We start from the raw sequence: 14,894 nt of genomic DNA, 5'->3' as shown, positions 1-14,894 counted from the left end.
GAGAACAAGTCAAGAACCCGCTTATGTACAGCAAAGATCTTCTTTTCCTACAGGAATACCTTGAGACACCTGCTGTCATAGAAAAGACCTAGGAAGATCACACGCTGTGATAAGAGATTGGACAAGGGTAACATGTTGGTAGATGTATGAAGCAGTAATAAGAGTAAAGGAGAATGCCAAGAAAACCAATGAGCTACTACATATAATTTAATAGAATGCACTTGATAATGGGTTACTGCAAAGCTGATTGGTTGCCATAGCTCACTTCTCCAATCATCACTGCTTCATACATGTACCCCTTGATCTTTTATATGTGCAGTGCCATCATTTCCGTGGTCCACTGCATAAAAGTAGGGTTCTTTGGTCATTCTCTTTGACCAAAAACTCGTCGCCACGACCTTCATGAACACAAATGTGGCTGTGGAAGAGCCCTGAGCTGGGAATGATCTATGGCCCTTACTCAGATCTAATCGCATTACAAATTTGTTTGGAATATGGGCAAAACCATGTGCAGTGCAGGTGGGGCAGATGTAACATGTGTAGAGAGAGTTAGGTTTGGGTGAGTTATTTTGTTTCTGTGCAGAGTAAATACTAGTTGAATTATTTTTACACTGCAATTTAGATTTCAGTTTCAACACACCCCACCCAAATTTAACTCTCTCTGCACGTTACATCTGCCCCACCTGCAGTGCACTTGGTTTTGCCCATTTTGAGAACAAATTTGTCCTGTGATCAGATCTGAATAAGGGCCTATATCCACAGCCTTTCTTGGGAGACATAGATTGGGGTGTGCAAGGACACTTATATCCATGGCAGCAAGAAACTCAATTCATGTAACTGATGACCATGCGGATGGACTCCATCTTAAACTTGCAGATGGGCTCCTAACACAGATCAGTCTAGGTGGGGAAAAGCTAGTGGGGCCCACTATAGCACCGTATGAAATCTAATCTGGTTACTGGTGTTAATCAGTTCAGTTTCATTCAAAAATAGTAGTTCCTGATCAACTGTATAGACTTTACACATCGGACTTCAGGTATTTGCAGAATTAGGGACAGATGCAGAAACTAACTTCATGAGCAAAACAAGTTTTCCTTAAAAAGATACAAAGTTACAAAGTGCAACTCTTGATTTCCAAGATCCAAAACACAATTTGCAACTGAAAAAATGTCAAAGGACAGTGGCATAGTGGCTAGCATTACAAACCTCATAGCACGCAAGTCCTTAACTTAATTTCCAACTAAGCCCCTATCTGCTCATGTTATCCCTTACCATGGGTTTATTCCCTCACTCCAAGAAATTAGACGTCGGTTAATGGTTTCTGACAAAAAGAAACCTAATCCAAGTATGTTCGTGTGCCAATCTTTAAACTATCCTGGGTCAGGGACTAGGTTGAATAACTAAATATAGTTTGTAAAGTGCTGCCTTTGAAAGGTATTAAACCACGTTTCTTCACTTCTTGAAAGTCTCTGAGTGCCGCTTGCTGCATGTTTGTTTGCATTAAGGAGTCGCCTCCCTACTTGATGGCACCAGAGCTATCTCTCTCTCTATATATACCACTATTAGTAATAATTCAACATAAATTTACCCATTAATGCACTACCAAAAAAAACATACATACAGATCAGTTCAACAGAATTCTGTATAAAATACCAGTGTCGAAAAAATACCCCAGCTAGAAGAACATCCCCATCCCCTCCCCACCAAAAAAAAACCTTGATTGTTTTAGGGGGCGCTGTATCAAGTGTTACAGAACAGTAGTGTGGAGAAATGGCGCAAAGCAACCATCAGCTTCTGTCATTTGAGAGAATGATACATTGGTTGCTTTAGGCAATTTCTTCATTTACAGGGGGGTATGCAATCCTCCGCCGCTATTCCCGAAGGGGGAAATAGCGGTGGGGCCCTATTCAATGCTGTCTTTACTGAAAGCATTGAAGAGGGATCACGGCAGAATGAGCCCAACTTTAGAAGCGGTCGGGCCCATTCTGCAGATAACGGCCGTGGACTGGCACGATCCCGGCCACAGATCAACATTCCACAGGCGTTTACGTTGTCACGCCCTCTTTTCGCAGATAGGCAGGTGGGATATTAAATCTTTGCTGTCGGGCAAACGAGCCTGAATCCTGGCTGTCGGGAGGGATCGACAGCCGTGCTTCGGGATTGCATACCCCCCCCCCCCCCCTCAATCTTAGGACAAGTCGCCCCCGACTTCCCCCTGAGCTTCCCCGGCTGAGCTTGATTAGATTGGCACTTGATGTGCCATTTTTTACATGTGATAAATCGTCTCGATTTATCACATGTAAAAAACCCGGGGAGCAGGGGGGGGGGGGGGGGGGGGGGGGGGGGCTAAGAGGTGAGAGCTGGTGGGAGCAGGGGGGCTGGGGACGCTGCGGGGGACACATCTGTGTCCCCCGCTGCGGGGGACAGCGTCTGTGCGGCGAGAAGGTAGAGGGAGCAGGGGGGGCTGGAGACGCTGCGGGGGACACGTCTGTGTCCCCCGCTGCTGGGGACAGCGTCTGTGCGGCGAGAAGGTAGAGGGAGCAGGGGGGGCTGGAGACGCTGCGGGGGACACAGGCAGCATAGAGCCGGGCAGGGGGAGCCGGCCGGGAGCTGTCAGTAATGAATAAAAAAAAAAGCCCATACAATGAATGGGCAGCCTGTGATTGGCTGCTGAGCGCTCTCTCAGCCAATTGCTGACTGGCTGAGAGAGCGCTCAGCCAATCACAGGCCGCCCATTCATTGTATGGGCTTTTTTTTTTATTCATTACTGACAGCTCCCGGCCGGCTCCCCCTGCCCGGCTCTATGCCGCCTGTGTCCCCCGCAGCGTCTCCAGCCCCCCCTGCTCCCTCTACCTTCTCGCCGCACAGACGCTGTCCCCAGCAGCGGGGGACACAGACGTGTCCCCCGCAGCGTCCCCAGCCCCCCCTGCTCCCTCCACCGCCCCACTAGGTCCCAAGTCGGGTGGTCGGACGTGCAGCAGGTCCGACCACCCGACGCAGATCCGATGCGCACGGGACCGCGCATCGGATCTGAGGGGACATCAAAACTAGCCAATTTTGGTCCGATTTCGGCCAGATCCGACTGATCTGGCTGAAATCTGACCAAAATCGGCTAGTGTATGGGGGCCTTAAGGCTTGCTAGGTCTTCCTTTCAAATTTACTGAAGCATTTCTTATCAGCAGCAACATGATAAGAGGAGAGGCTGCCTCACAGCCAGATATCTGCTTACCCACCAGGGACTGTGGAAGAAGCCACACTGCTTTATTTGATGTTGGGAAGGACTTTAAAGACATTTTATAAACAAAGTAATCTGACATTTAACAAAAAGGCATAAATCTAATCATTACCCTTCAAAAACTACCAATAATAAAATAAAGAAAACAAAAAAAACTTGCCTCAAGTAAAGGGAAGAGATCCTTGTCCTCATCCTTTAGAACATTCCATTTCTGAATAAGCGGAGGCATCAGCATCTGAATGTATTCCTAAGGCAAAAAAAGACCATTACCAACAAAGTTATGCTACAGATGGGGCCGGGCTCATCTTTGCAGGGGATGGCGATGCAGGTGCGCGCGCGTCCCCTTCCGACGGTGCTGCCGTCCCCTTCCGACGGTCGCCCGGTGCCCACACCGGGCGCCCGCACCCCCCCACAGCCTCCTCGGGTCCCCCCAGCCCCCCTCGAGCGGGAGGCGGACAGTATTGCGTCCGCCTCGCCCGCCGGCCGCCCGGAAACTGAGACGCACGTGCGTGGGGGACGCACGCGCGTCTCAGTCAGATGGCGCGCCGTGTTGCTGGCGGATCGCCAGCAGCATGCTGCTGGCGATTCGCCAGCAAGCATAAGGCCTGCCCTATCTGTATATACACACCGTGCCATTCAGACTAAAGGCCCCCATACACTATGCGATTTTGGGACGATTTCATCCGATTTCGGCACTTTGTGCCGATAATCGGATGAAATCGGCCCAAAATCGTAGGTATGTGACATTTGATCCGATCCAATGCGCGGTCCCGTGCGCATCGGACCGGATCAGGGAGGTCGGACGGTCTGTACATACGATCACGTCCGACCTCCCTGTATGCATATGCCTGCCACCTGACAGGCATATGCATACAGACACCGGGGGAGTAGTGGGGGCGGGCAGCGGTGGTGGGGGCGGCCAGCGGCAGCAGTGGTGGGGGCGGGCAGCGGCGGTGGGGACGGGCGGCGTGTGCGGTGAGCGCAGTGTACTTACACATAGCAGCAGCGGCGGGGACGGGACGCGCAGTGGCGGCTATTATATTTTTAAAATACTTGTCAAATGACCGGCCGCTCTCTGATTGGCCGGAGAGCTCTCAGCCAATCAGAGAGCGGCCGGTCATTTGACAAGTATTTTAAAAATATAATAACCGCCACTGCTGCTTTGTGTAAGTACACTGCGCTCACCGCACACGCCGCCCGTCCCCGCCGCTGGCCGCCCCCACTACCGCCGCCCGTCCCCACTACTGCCGCTGCCCGCCCCCACTACTGCTCACCGCCCTGCAGCTCCCCGGGGTTTTTTTTACATGGGATAAATCGCATGCGATTTATCCCATGTAAAAATGGCACATCAAGTGCCAAATTGTATGTGAGCCTCCCGGGGAGCTGCCGGGCGGCTCGCAGGTAAATTGGGTCCGACTTGTCCCTAGGACAAGTCGGCCTAATGTATGGGGGCCTTAAGGGGGGTATTCAATCGCCGTTGAGCATCTCCCGTGGGAGAGATGCTCGACGGGCCCTATTCAATGCTGTCTTCCCCGACAGCATTGAACAGGGTTTCCTGGCAGAACGAGCCCGACATCTCTAGCTGTCGGGCTCGTTCTGCCGAGAACAGCCGGGAAGTGACGAGCTGCCGGCTGCATCTCGTCACTTCCCGGCCGCAACTCGCGGCCACGCCCCCTTCTCGTCCCGCTGCAGGCGGGACATTGAATCCCGCCTGCATGTTCTCGGTCGAGCTGACCGAGAACGGGACTGGGTCACGGCAGGCGAGCAAGCTCGTCTGCCGTGACCCGAAGATTGAATACCCCCCTAACTTTCTATTCGATTTTGACTATTTATTCAAAATCGAATAGAAAGTTGATCAGAATCACAGTATTCAATCTAGATTCGACCCCGATGCGTGACTACAGAATAAAAAGTAGAAATAGACTGCAGGCAAGTCTATTTCTGCTCAATGCAGCACAGCCGGGGCCTGCCCCATCCCTCCTTCCCAGTCAGCCGATGCCAGCATCTTGGCGGACGCCAGATCGCACCGTGTGTACACACCTTAAAAGTACGTATATAAAATCAAATGATAAATAGTCAGGCTTTCCAAAATATTTTATCAAACACAAAGGAAAAAAAAAAAAGGGGATGTGGTCACTGAGCGACCATATCCTCGTGTGTACAGGGCGAATATCACAGGAGCGCACTCCTACGACCAGCCCTGGGGTGGTTGCTGGTCACAGCAGCTTTCCCTGGCAGAGAGTCTCGTTTTATCAGTGACCATCTCTGGTGCAATATATTGCTCAGTGATCATATTGCTCCGTGTGTACGGAGCTTTTCACTTATTTTATCAATAGCAGTGTACAAAAAATTGAATTCAATTCAAATAGAACAACATTACAGTAACTGATTAAACAGACATATATTTAATACTCACTGGCTTGTTTAAATGATGCCCCACAGAATCTGCTAGTGTCCCTATAGCATCATAAAGGATGAGCAGGTTTTTATGCTGGTATTTACTGAATGCAAAGACCAAGGTGTCCAGGATGTAACCCAAGTAAGGGACGAGTTCAGTACACGCCTCCTCTTCTAAGGTAGCAAAGGCACTAAAGACAAGAGTATTACAGATAAATGCATTGCCAACATGCCCCATTACACCATCATTTGCCATTACATAACATACAGCATGGCCTTATGCAGAACTATATATAATATACACAGAAACATTTTTGTGCATAAATTATGTTTCACACAGCTGTGAATTGACATTTTGCACAGAAGAACAAAAAGGTACAATTAAATGTAGAACATGGATTTTGAATTTGCGCAATGCAAAAAAAAGAATGCAGAAAAACTTTTATCAGCAAACTTTACATTTCCATTGCCAACCTGTTGGCTTTCTGTGTAACTGATGGGAAAGGTCATAGTGAATTTGCAAACACACATTTCCTGAATTCTTCCTGCTCTAAACATCACATACCAGCCTGCTAATATGAGCTGTAAGGTGACATTTTTGGAGTGGGTGTTTCTTTTCTAAAAATAAAACAGTGAAGGATTACGTGGCAATTTGTCTCTAAGTTTATGTCAGTGGTTCCTAAACTGTGTGCCGTGGCTCCCTGGGGTGCCGTGGGACACTTGCAGGGGTGCCACGGGTTGGTGGTCCAGGACCAATTCAAATTATTTATGATCAATTATTTATGGACAAAACCAGAGCTGGTGACTGCCAATAATAAAATGTGTACAAACAGAAGCACATTCTGTCCTTTACCACACAATGGAACCTAAAAATAACAAATAAACACAGTCTACTTCATTTTATATCTATTTTTCTGCATTTTTGGGGGCCTAGGGGTGCCCTGGAAAAATTCTGATGCTCTAGGGTGCCGTGATTCAAAAAAGATTGGGAACACCTGGTTTATGTGAATTGTATGACGCCATGCAGGACACCAGACAGGATCTTTGATCAAATGGAATTTTAATAGCTTACTCATTAATATTTAGTTCTAGACAAATACAAACATCACATACCTGCAAGCAGCTTCTTGTACTCTCTTGTTGCTGTCCAGGATACGTTTTAGCAGCTCTGTCATTAATGGCTTTAGATACATGTCCGGGGGCTGGCTAACTACCCAGTGTGCATAGCGGCTAAGGGTCCAGCAAGTAATGGAGCGTACAAGAGCCTTCTTATCAGAAAGGCACTGAACGAGGTGAGGGATAAGCTCAGGTAGATATGGAATCATACCCTGCATGCAACCTAAAACAGAAAACATTTCACAGTTTAGACATACTATGACTTGAAAGCAAAATACTTTTTAAAAGAACTCAATGGCAAAAAAAAAGAAAGAAAAAGAAAAGTACTTGTGTAATATCTGGGCGCCCGATGCGATTGATTGTATGCCTTAACTTAAGGCATAAAATCAGATGCGATGGACGTGATTTTCCGAGCGCAGCGAGCCCCGCGGATTACTTAAAATGTATTTTGCGTCCCCTTGCGGGGCTTGCCGCACTTCGGACTCGGTGGCTCGCTGCGCTCGCCACGCTATATAAAATCAACTCCATGCCCACTTAAATAGTGGGGATATGAACAGGACCATTTAACATTGAATCCTATGGAAAAATCGCATCGCATGCGATTTATGCGACCCGATCAGAAAAAAAAAAAATCGGGCGCCCAGATATTACACAAGTACCAAAAAAACCCCTGCATGTTAACTCGTTAGGCTACTGCTCCAGAATATATAATCCAGAAATCACATTTTATAAAGACCGACCTAAATTGCATTGATTTTTAAGAGCCATCCTTACACAAACCTACACTAGACAGCCATTTCATTTTAAAAACAAACAAAATCTTAACAGTTCAAGGGACAGCAAGTTAACTAGTTCTTCCTACAGGTCTCTACAAGAATACTGGTTAATGCACAAACCGGAGAACCTATTTGGTGACAAAATTGCCTAAATAGCAATGGGGTGGATGTATTCTAGCGAAGCAGGAACGGACATCAACAAGACGTATTAACATCTTGTCCGCCAAACTGGGAGAGCGTACACTCCCCCCTCCAGTCTTTCCCCCGGCTGAACTTTCTGGGCATTTACAAGATCTCATTACTCACACGAGATCAAGCGCAGCCCGGAGCCAGCAGCAGGGTTAGTGTTGTGCCTGCAGTAAGAACAGAACAACGCTAGCCCAGAGCTCGTGAAGGGGACACAGCGGCTAAGCGCCTTGAGTTCTGTTGGAGAAAGTACACTAGATAAATAAAACTTACTAATTTACTTAACGGTGGAATGTACGCCTGACAGGCAGCCATATATCGCCTGTGGCGTAAACAGGAGGAAGAATGAAGGGGACAGCCGCGCCGATCATTAAGCGACTGGCTGCCCCTAGTGCACTATTAACACATTTAAAATAAAAGTAAAAGCATGCAGTTAAAGGAGCGCTATGTGCATAAAACACATAGCGCTCCTTCACACATCTACCTCCACTATGTTCAAAACACTCTAAAATATAGGTTAGAATTGAAAGCAAGTTAAGAAAATATGATTTTCTTCTACATTATATTTGCAGACGTGCAAAGATAGTTACATGCAGTAGTTCAATAAACTGCTTCCATTATTCTTGCCACAGAAGACACTATAAATGTGTACAATTGGTAAAATAAAACACTTCTGCTGGGTACACACTGGCCAAATCCCAGCACCACCCATATTGTTAACTATACCGGTAGTGCTACAAGCGAACGATAAAGCGCATACATACTGACAGATATCAGTCAGTGATTTCACCGGTTCAGTACATGCATCATTGATGAGAAAGTTAACATTGAGCAGCATTTATAGCATATATACATTAGTGAAGCATGAATCTCATCAGCAGAGGACGCCAGTTTATTCACAACAACAAAAACGTATAATAACCTTCTGCAATTGCACCAAGAACCAGGATTCCAGACTCCTTGACTACCCATTCCGGATGGAAAAGAAGTTCTTTCAATAGAGGCAAAATGTGTGGTAAAAGATCATCCCGAAACACATTAGCGAGAACATCAAGAGCTGCGGCCGAACACTTCCCTAGAAGAGAAAACAGTATTTGGTCATTTCATAAGTAAAGGTTTGTGCAGATGGATTCCAGTATAGCACCGCCTGAGCTGTCTCACAATGTGGAACCGAAGTAGCAAAACCATAATCAGTTCATAAAAAGTTATCAATAGCAGAACAAGTTTTCCAGCAATATACAAAAGTAGTGTACATATAATGGATACCTATATCCATCAGTCTCTGCAAGTCAGTGCACTACGCATTTTAAAAAGTAGCGTTATTTTACAAATCAAATAGCAAATTAATTATACAACTTACTTATATTCCAGTCAGAGATTGTCTCATCGTCATCAAGATCATCATCGTCATCATCATCTTCCTCAATTCCGTCCTCTTCATGTGGCTGAGCTACTGTTCGCGATCTGTGGAATCGGGGCCGTATGTCCTGCTCACTGTCAGGAACAGCTTCATCCTCTTCTACATCACCCTGGATAAAGGGTATTTGCACATCTCAGAATTAACACTGCCATCTATTATTGTTATTATTAGGTTACTGTGCTAGAGTACTCACCTTAAGCAAGATAATATCGATTTCTGAATACTTCATTCCGTTTACCAACACTGGTATCAACCTAGAAAACAAAAATGACAAAATAAAATACTGGGGAGATATATACACAGAAACTAAAAATTTGACAATTTTTTTTAAAAAATTTTTTAGAAATAAATTGGAAAGTTTCCAATGCGTATATGCCAAAGCAGACTTGTCACAGGGGTGAGGAAAAAGCTACAAACAGGTTAAATGTATGCAGGTTTATGTAACAAAGATGCAGAAATACTCACTTTGCAAGATGCCTACATAGAACTTCTTTACAGATTGGTTGCTCAGCAAGAGTGAGCCAAAACTCGCACGCCTCCAGAGCCACATTTTCATCTGGGTCCTGCGTTCTCTGCAGCATGTACTGTAGTTACAGGTTGGGATACAAAAATCAAAGTCATTAACTCAAGATATAATATACAGCACACAATAGCACAACCACCTCCCATTTGGATTGCTTAGTAATATTATATCTAGTGTAAAATATATTTTATTGTATCCCTTTGTACATGCTATGTGCTTGCCATTGCCTCTGATTTGTTTCTATAATTAGATAGGAGTATGGGGGTACATGTACTAGACCTTGGAAACTACCAACCAGCTCCTTTCTATAGTCAAACACAGGGTAGTTAGGAGCTGACTCACTATCTCTATCTACTTTGTCACTTTCCAAGACTTGGTACATCTACCCCTATGAAAGGTCATCAAAAAGATCAAGGCCACAGAGTGAAATGATACAATTTATCCGAATCCACAGGGGACACTGGAATGTAGACAGTGTGTATAGAAGTGTAGTAACTGGGAGCTACCACTTTAAATCATTTCAGTAGTGTGAAGCTCCTCCCCCTCTATACACCAGCCCCACTCAGTCTTGTCTAGGGTACACACCAGAACAATCATACAATTGTTGGACGATCTGGTGGAGCACACGATCTGCATAAGATTCAATCACGATATGTACCCAGTTGAAGGGGTCGTTTTCAAATCCTGACTGCAGCAGATAACATCTGCAAAATGACCAGTGGGGACGTGGATCGAAATCGGATCTAAAACATGCCCGATTTACCAACAATCGGTTGAGATTGTATCAAAATTGGGGGAATTGAGGCCAACTCATTCTGGTGTGTACCCAGCATTAGTACCGTGCCGTGGAGAGCTGGAAGAGAGACACATAAATCCCACAAGACGACAAACCTCCACAATGTTGTGCATGTGAGGAAGCAGGCGGTCCATTCGCACTTCCAAGAGCATGACCAGCGCCCTGCAGACATTTTTACGAACTTCTGATTCTTCATCAGTGGCCAAAGCAAACAGATTCTGCCAAGAAAAAGTGTTTACATTCACCACACTCTGCTAAATCATTATGTAAATATACATACAGTCTATGAAACGGGAATGGGACAAAAAAGTTGAATTACATCACCACCTTTACACAATACACAGTATACAACTCCAGGCTCCTTAACCCCTTACCGCCGCAGCCTGTTTTTGCCTTCCTGACAGAGCCCTTTTTTTCAAATCTGACATGTATCACTTTATGTGGGGATAACTTTTTATTGCTTTTACTTATCCCAGTGATTTTGAGATTGTTTTCTCGTGACACATTGTACTTTAAGTTAGTGGTAAATTTTGGTCGATACAGTCTTTTTTTTTTTTTGTGAAAAATACCAAAATGTCGTAAAAAAATTGAACATTTTGCAAAATGTTAAATTTTCTGCTTGTGAGACAAATAATCATACCACTCAAAATAGTTAATAACGAACATAGACCATATGTATACTTTATGTTTTAATCATTATTTCAACCTCCTTTTATTTTTTTTGGACACTAGGGGGCAGCAAAGTCAAATTTATACACATAACTCATAAAACGCTGCAATTGGCTGTTCACATTTGAACAGCCAATCGCAACGATCGCCGATGGGGGGGGGGGGGGGGGGGGGGGCATCGCTGCCCCCCCTGGGCAATGAGGGAAGATGTCTGCTGTCAGGGACAGCAGACATCGTCCCTCTGTCACCGCGTCTATAGACGCGGTGACAGTTTAATGGCATGACGTACATTTATGCCATGTGTCGGGAAGTACATCCCGACCATGACGTAAATGTACGTCAAATGTCGGGAAGGGGTTAAGAAAGGCAAACAGTAGGTTGCACTGGTAAATTCATTAAACTATAAACTCAGTATTCGAGAATCTGTGAAAAGCAGACAATGCCCTATTTCATCCGTAAGGAATATTGGTGGTGTGCTTGCATTTTATAAAGAATGGGGTATTAAAACTGTATCCACAGCTTAGCTGCATTTCTTCCTTTGCTCCTACATTCCTATTCCTTATTAGGGTATGGGTCATTAGGTTGTCAACATGGTTAAGTTTTTTGTCCTGAATGTCGACATAGTTGACAAGGACACTGTCAAAGTGTTCTGATGTGCTCACCATGCAGCTAGCACACTATTATGTTCTCCCTCCATGCCATAGTGGATGGTAGGGCATAAAATACCCCCCCCCCCCCCAAAAAAAAAAAAAAACACATCATGTCGACCTTTTGACTGTCGACCTTGCCATTGTCGACCTAATGCTTGTTTCGACCTGCAGTGGTCAACCCAATGCTTGCCGACCCCAATGACTGTATACTCCTTATGATCATCTTGCAATAAACAACGTACGAAAGGTTTGTCACGTTCAAATGGCTTCAGTAGAGCGCAGCTCAGCCTGCTGAAAGATTAAACTACAAGATGTACAGATGTGTCCACATACATCTAACCCTCCGTGCGCTACAAATCATGTTCTACATAAAGCGTGACTCTGTACCATGGGCATCTTTTTTGCAGCTTTTCCATTACAAATGCATCTTACTCTCAAAACTGACAAGCAGCTTCTGCTGATTAAAATAATCTGAAGCATGCCTATATTGTGTTGAACAGTTGGTGTATCTGCTTACAAAATCATACGTAGCATTTCAACCTGACGTAGCAGCTACAGCCACAGATGCACACAGAAAATAGGCATGCAGCATATAATTTTAATCAACAGAAGATGCCTGTGCACCTTATTTTTGCAACTAGGTCTGTTTAATGTGAAAGGAGGTAAGATGAATGCGAACACATCTGTATTTACAAACAGTATATAATAGAAGCCCACATATTATTGTCCATTTATACTTTTTCACAAAAGTATGCCGAGTTGTGCAATAGAGAAGTGGAACAGGTATATTAAAGTATACCCAGAAAAGACAAGGAAGGCATGCTGGAAGCATTGCTGCATAACACATTCTAAAAGCTGGATGGTCGGTAAGGTACATTGCAAGATATGTAAAAGGAGACCCAAGCATAATAAAAACATAACAGACCCATTTGTGGAGAATGGGACAAGGATAGACATTTGGATAACATTGGGGTAGGTAAGAAAAAAAAAAATGGAGGAAGGAGAATCTTGTTTCTGGAGACATAATCTTAAATTTCTTTCAAACTATTGGAGGTTTCTAGACCGTAGTCATTATGTACAGTGCAGAGCAGGGAGAAACCTGGGGAGGGGAGAGGTATTGGTCATAGAAAGCAGTGTGGAGGGAGTAATCTGGGGCAGAGAAAATCTGGAGGTTATTTTGTTAGTAAGGATTAGAAACACAGGTTAGATTGCAAAAGTGATGCCTGTGTTGTCAGGGAGAGGTGGCCAAAGCAGCAAGGAGATAGCTGTAAACCAGTTACTGTATGTAGCAGCATTACAAATGAAGGCACAGAGAGACGAGAAGGAGACCCAGCTAGGATACATAAGGTATTCGTAAAGAGAAGGAATAGTGAGTAGTGTGTAATGGTTTTCAGGAGTAGGCAGCACCTAAACCTGGCAATGTTTAAGGTGGACGCGACTGGATGATTGGAATGAAGAAAAGTGTTGAGAATAGGATGACATCCAGGTTGTTTCCCCCAAAGTGTAGTACATTTTCTGATGAAAAACTTCTGTGGGCATCAAAAAACTGCATGGCATGATATGGAGAATGTTTATACCAATATACAGTAACATGTAGGTTCATACCTCAATAAAGGAATCAATATGCAGCATAAGAGCTTGTGTTCTCCCAATAATGAACTGATTTACACAGGCTACAGCATGTGACCTTTGTATGAAAAGAAAAAAATGCAATAGATTCATGTTAATAAATCCAAATAGCGCACATACAGATAATTACATTAAAGCTTTAAAGAAAATGGTACTTGTTTCCTAGCACGGCGTGGACATTGAGTTGATTTTATAGCGCAGCGAGCCCGAAGCGTGGCGAGCCCTGCGAGGGGACGCGCATTACTTCACAGGTATTACGCGGGGCTCGGCACACTATATAAAATCAACTCCACGTGGATAGTGGAGGTATGAAAAGGTTGGAGGACGCGTACCGCTTCGGGTTGGCGTTCATCGTGGGGTGGCGTTAACAATGGGGGGGGGGGTATTTGAGCCATCGGGGTGGGGATACAATGAAAATTGGGGTCTGGGGGGCATTTAACATTGGGGCCAATGTAAAATCGGGTCTCAGTGACCAATTAACATTGATTCCAATGTAAAAATCGCTTAGATCGCATACGATCAATGCGATTTTTTGGGTCCCGATGGATACAATTTTTATCGCTGGTGCCATGCTAGGAAACAAGTACCAAGAAAATATAAAACCAGACGACTAGACATTAACCTCCAAAATCTCCTGCTAGGATTGGCAGGTGAATTGGTCTACTTTACAGGGAACAACCAAGACACAAACGGTCAATCAGCGCACGCAATACAATCCGCCCAGCAACTGCCTCGCCTTAGAAGTATTATCCAAATCCATAACAAGTACATTGGTAAATTACGTTGGAAGATGACCACTATCAGCAATGGTCTGCTATGACGTGTCACTTATGGACCATTCCAATACAGAAAGGGAACCATTCCAATACAGAAAGGGAACCAAATGCAATATATTTCATTTATGTCCTGATATAAATTGCTTGTTAGAATTGATCACTTTAAAATATATATATCTATCTATCTAAAAAAGTACCTTATTTTTGGACTACTATGTTTGAAGAACTGCAGAAACTTAGGAATCATAACATTGAGAGGTCTTTCCAAAACATCACTGTCCAAGATTTCAGCTGAGTCTTCGCAGATTTTTTGAAGTGCTCCAAATGCTCCCTATGAGAAACCACCAGACATTAGGACACATTTACAAATGAGGCATTTAGATACTGGGGAGAGAAATGGTGTTTAAAATTATTTATAAGCAAAAAAATAAATAAATAAAAATTATAAATTGAATCACAAGACATGGCTTCTCCAGATTTAAAGTGTAACCCTTACTTAACAATTATGCTATGAATTCTTAATATGAGACCAGCGGCAAAAAGAAAAACACATTAGGTTGGTTTCGAGTTGAAAGGCTCACAAGATTATTGGGAATGCCAACAGAATAGGCAGGAATAGAAAATGATTAAGAAAATACTTCATACCAGGTGGCAAACCACTTGCAAAAATACTTAAATAGTTGCAAACAATATAAAAATAGTTTCTACAGGATTGAACATC

General features: G+C 44.4%; 1 protein-coding gene across 3 annotated transcripts in view; it reads right to left on the bottom strand.

Annotated features, from left to right (window-relative positions):
• TNPO1 (transportin 1) overlaps window positions 1–14,894 on the bottom strand; it is a 96,455-nt gene that overhangs the window by 27,713 nt on the left and 53,848 nt on the right. For all 3 annotated transcript variants that reach the window (XR_014450526.1, XM_083151889.1, XM_083151890.1), the window contains exons 5-14: window positions 14,371–14,504; window positions 13,374–13,455; window positions 10,545–10,667; window positions 9,596–9,714; window positions 9,324–9,384; window positions 9,071–9,239; window positions 8,633–8,785; window positions 6,746–6,971; window positions 5,652–5,823; window positions 3,396–3,482 (exon numbers count right to left, since the gene is read on the bottom strand). Coding sequence is in view for 2 of the 3 variants with exons in the window: in XM_083151889.1 (XP_083008015.1) it covers window positions 3,396–3,482; window positions 5,652–5,823; window positions 6,746–6,971; window positions 8,633–8,785; window positions 9,071–9,239; window positions 9,324–9,384; window positions 9,596–9,714; window positions 10,545–10,667; window positions 13,374–13,455; window positions 14,371–14,504 (1,326 nt within the window). In the remaining variant the exon portion in view is untranslated. The remainder of the gene's footprint in view (window positions 1–3,395; window positions 3,483–5,651; window positions 5,824–6,745; window positions 6,972–8,632; window positions 8,786–9,070; window positions 9,240–9,323; window positions 9,385–9,595; window positions 9,715–10,544; window positions 10,668–13,373; window positions 13,456–14,370; window positions 14,505–14,894) is intronic.

The sequence above is a fragment of the Crinia signifera genome, chromosome 1, assembly GCF_055691185.1.
Source record: "Crinia signifera chromosome 1, ASM5569118v1, whole genome shotgun sequence".
Lineage (NCBI taxonomy): Eukaryota > Metazoa > Chordata > Amphibia > Anura > Myobatrachidae > Crinia > Crinia signifera.
Note: the sequence above shows the minus strand (reverse complement) of the source record. Positions and strands in the feature narration are given on the sequence as shown.